The 1,682-nt window shown below is 49.2% G+C and overlaps 1 protein-coding gene across 2 annotated transcripts in view; it reads left to right on the top strand.

The window, feature by feature from the left end:
• Slc7a6 (solute carrier family 7 member 6) overlaps positions 1 to 1,682 on the top strand; it is a 40,296-nt gene that overhangs the window by 34,805 nt on the left and 3,809 nt on the right. For both annotated transcript variants that reach the window (XM_023709375.1, XM_004625838.2), the window contains exon 7: positions 1,117 to 1,213. In XM_023709375.1, the coding sequence (XP_023565143.1) occupies positions 1,117 to 1,213 (97 nt within the window). The remainder of the gene's footprint in view (positions 1 to 1,116; positions 1,214 to 1,682) is intronic.

The following is a 1,682-nucleotide window of genomic DNA, read 5'->3' as shown; positions in this document are numbered from 1 at the left end:
GAGTGTGTGGTGTGTGTGCGGCCAGCTCAGCCCACCAGGGGGCGGGGCTGGCTGGCATGTGGTGCTGGGGGATTGAACCGCGGTCCCTGTGATTTGCTAAGCTTGTTCTAAGTAGGTGCTTTAGACCACTGAGCCATCTCTCCAGCCCCCCTTATTTATTTTTTAAGTGGTTTTTTTTTGTGTGTGTGTGTGTGCAGAATCTCACAATGCAGCTCAGACTCATAGTAATCCTCCTTATTTCTGCCTCTCTAGTGCTGGGATTACAGGCGTGTGCCACCATGCCCGGGCTCCATCACTGGCTCAGCATGCCTGGGGCGGGGTCGGTGTGGCATGCAGTGCCAGGGATCAAATCCTGGCCCCCGCGCTTACCTAAGCAAGTGCTTAGTCTGTTGATATCTGATATTTTAGAAGCTTTCTTCTTTCCCCTCTCCTCCCCTTCCCTCTCTTCTCAAGTGGTGGTACACATCTGTAATCCTACCACTCTGAGGCTGAGGTAGGAAGATTGCTGTGAGTTCAAGTCCAGCCTGAATAACAGCAAGACCCTGTCTCAAAACAAACAAAAATAAAACAAAATAGAAATATGGCTGCTCTTTTTTTCCCTCCCACCCTCCGTCACTCTCTCCATCCCTCTGTCCCTCCCTCCCTCCTTTCCTTCCTTCTTTCTACCATTCTGGGGATTAAAAAACAGGCCTTGCACACGGTAGGCAACTGAACTACACACTAGCCTCTGGAGGACCTTCCATGTTACTGTGAATACATTATGTTACTGTCAGTGTGTGGGACAGCAGGGTGGGAATACCCCTGGTGAGGTAGATTAGGATCCAGTGGGTGATGGCAGGGTCAGCATCTGTGGGATGTTGGTGAGGTATCGATAGCTGAGATAAGTGCGAATGTGGAGGGCGGTATCAGTGGATAACAGTGGGTCAGGGCATTCCTGGGCAGTGGTGAGGTACCTGTGGGTGAAGAGGGCTGACTGAATATTATGAGTAATAGACTGGGCATGCCCAGAGCCTGAGAGATTGTTGTTTTTTTCCTGCAATTCTGAGCATAATTTGTTTGAGTGAGGAGGCTAAGTGGCTCAGTATAGGGACCGCTGACACGTTTCTTACCTTTCAGGTTGTTCTTCGTGGGCTCCCGTGAGGGCCATCTCCCAGACCTCCTGTCCATGATCCATGTTGAACGTTTTACACCCATCCCTGCTTTATTGTTCAATGTAAGCACTGCTGTGGGAGGTCTGGGCAAGGCTCTCATTTGTACTCTAACAGGGACCCTGACTGAGAAAGGGTCTACTATGAAAAATAATTTATTGTGGTTTTTGTCGTGCTGGGGAGCAAACCTAGGTCCTCACACACTAGGGAGGCACTCTACCACCAAGCTACACTCACAGCCCAATTGCCCTTGTCTCTGCAGAATGGACTTTTTGTTTCAAATCCTTTTTGTTGATAATTTGCGATAGGGAGGAATTCTGTTTTTAAAGTTTAAACAAGGGGGCCTGGCCCTAGCTCAGGCCTTTAAGTGGCTGCTTCCACAAAGCTGACAGCCTCAGGTTGCTGGAGTTCGAACCTCATACCTCTCCCCCTGGCCAAAAGTGTCCTGAAGGCATTCGAGGAACAAAAAAAAAAAAAAAAAAAATTCCATATTCCATTTTTTGTCCCAGCACTGAGGTCGCTGACCCCTGTCCT

This window comes from Octodon degus, unplaced genomic scaffold, assembly GCF_000260255.1.
Source record: "Octodon degus isolate 3935 unplaced genomic scaffold, OctDeg1.0 scaffold00011, whole genome shotgun sequence".
Taxonomy (NCBI): Eukaryota; Metazoa; Chordata; class Mammalia; order Rodentia; family Octodontidae; genus Octodon; species Octodon degus.
This window is presented reverse-complemented; position numbering and strand designations above follow the sequence as displayed.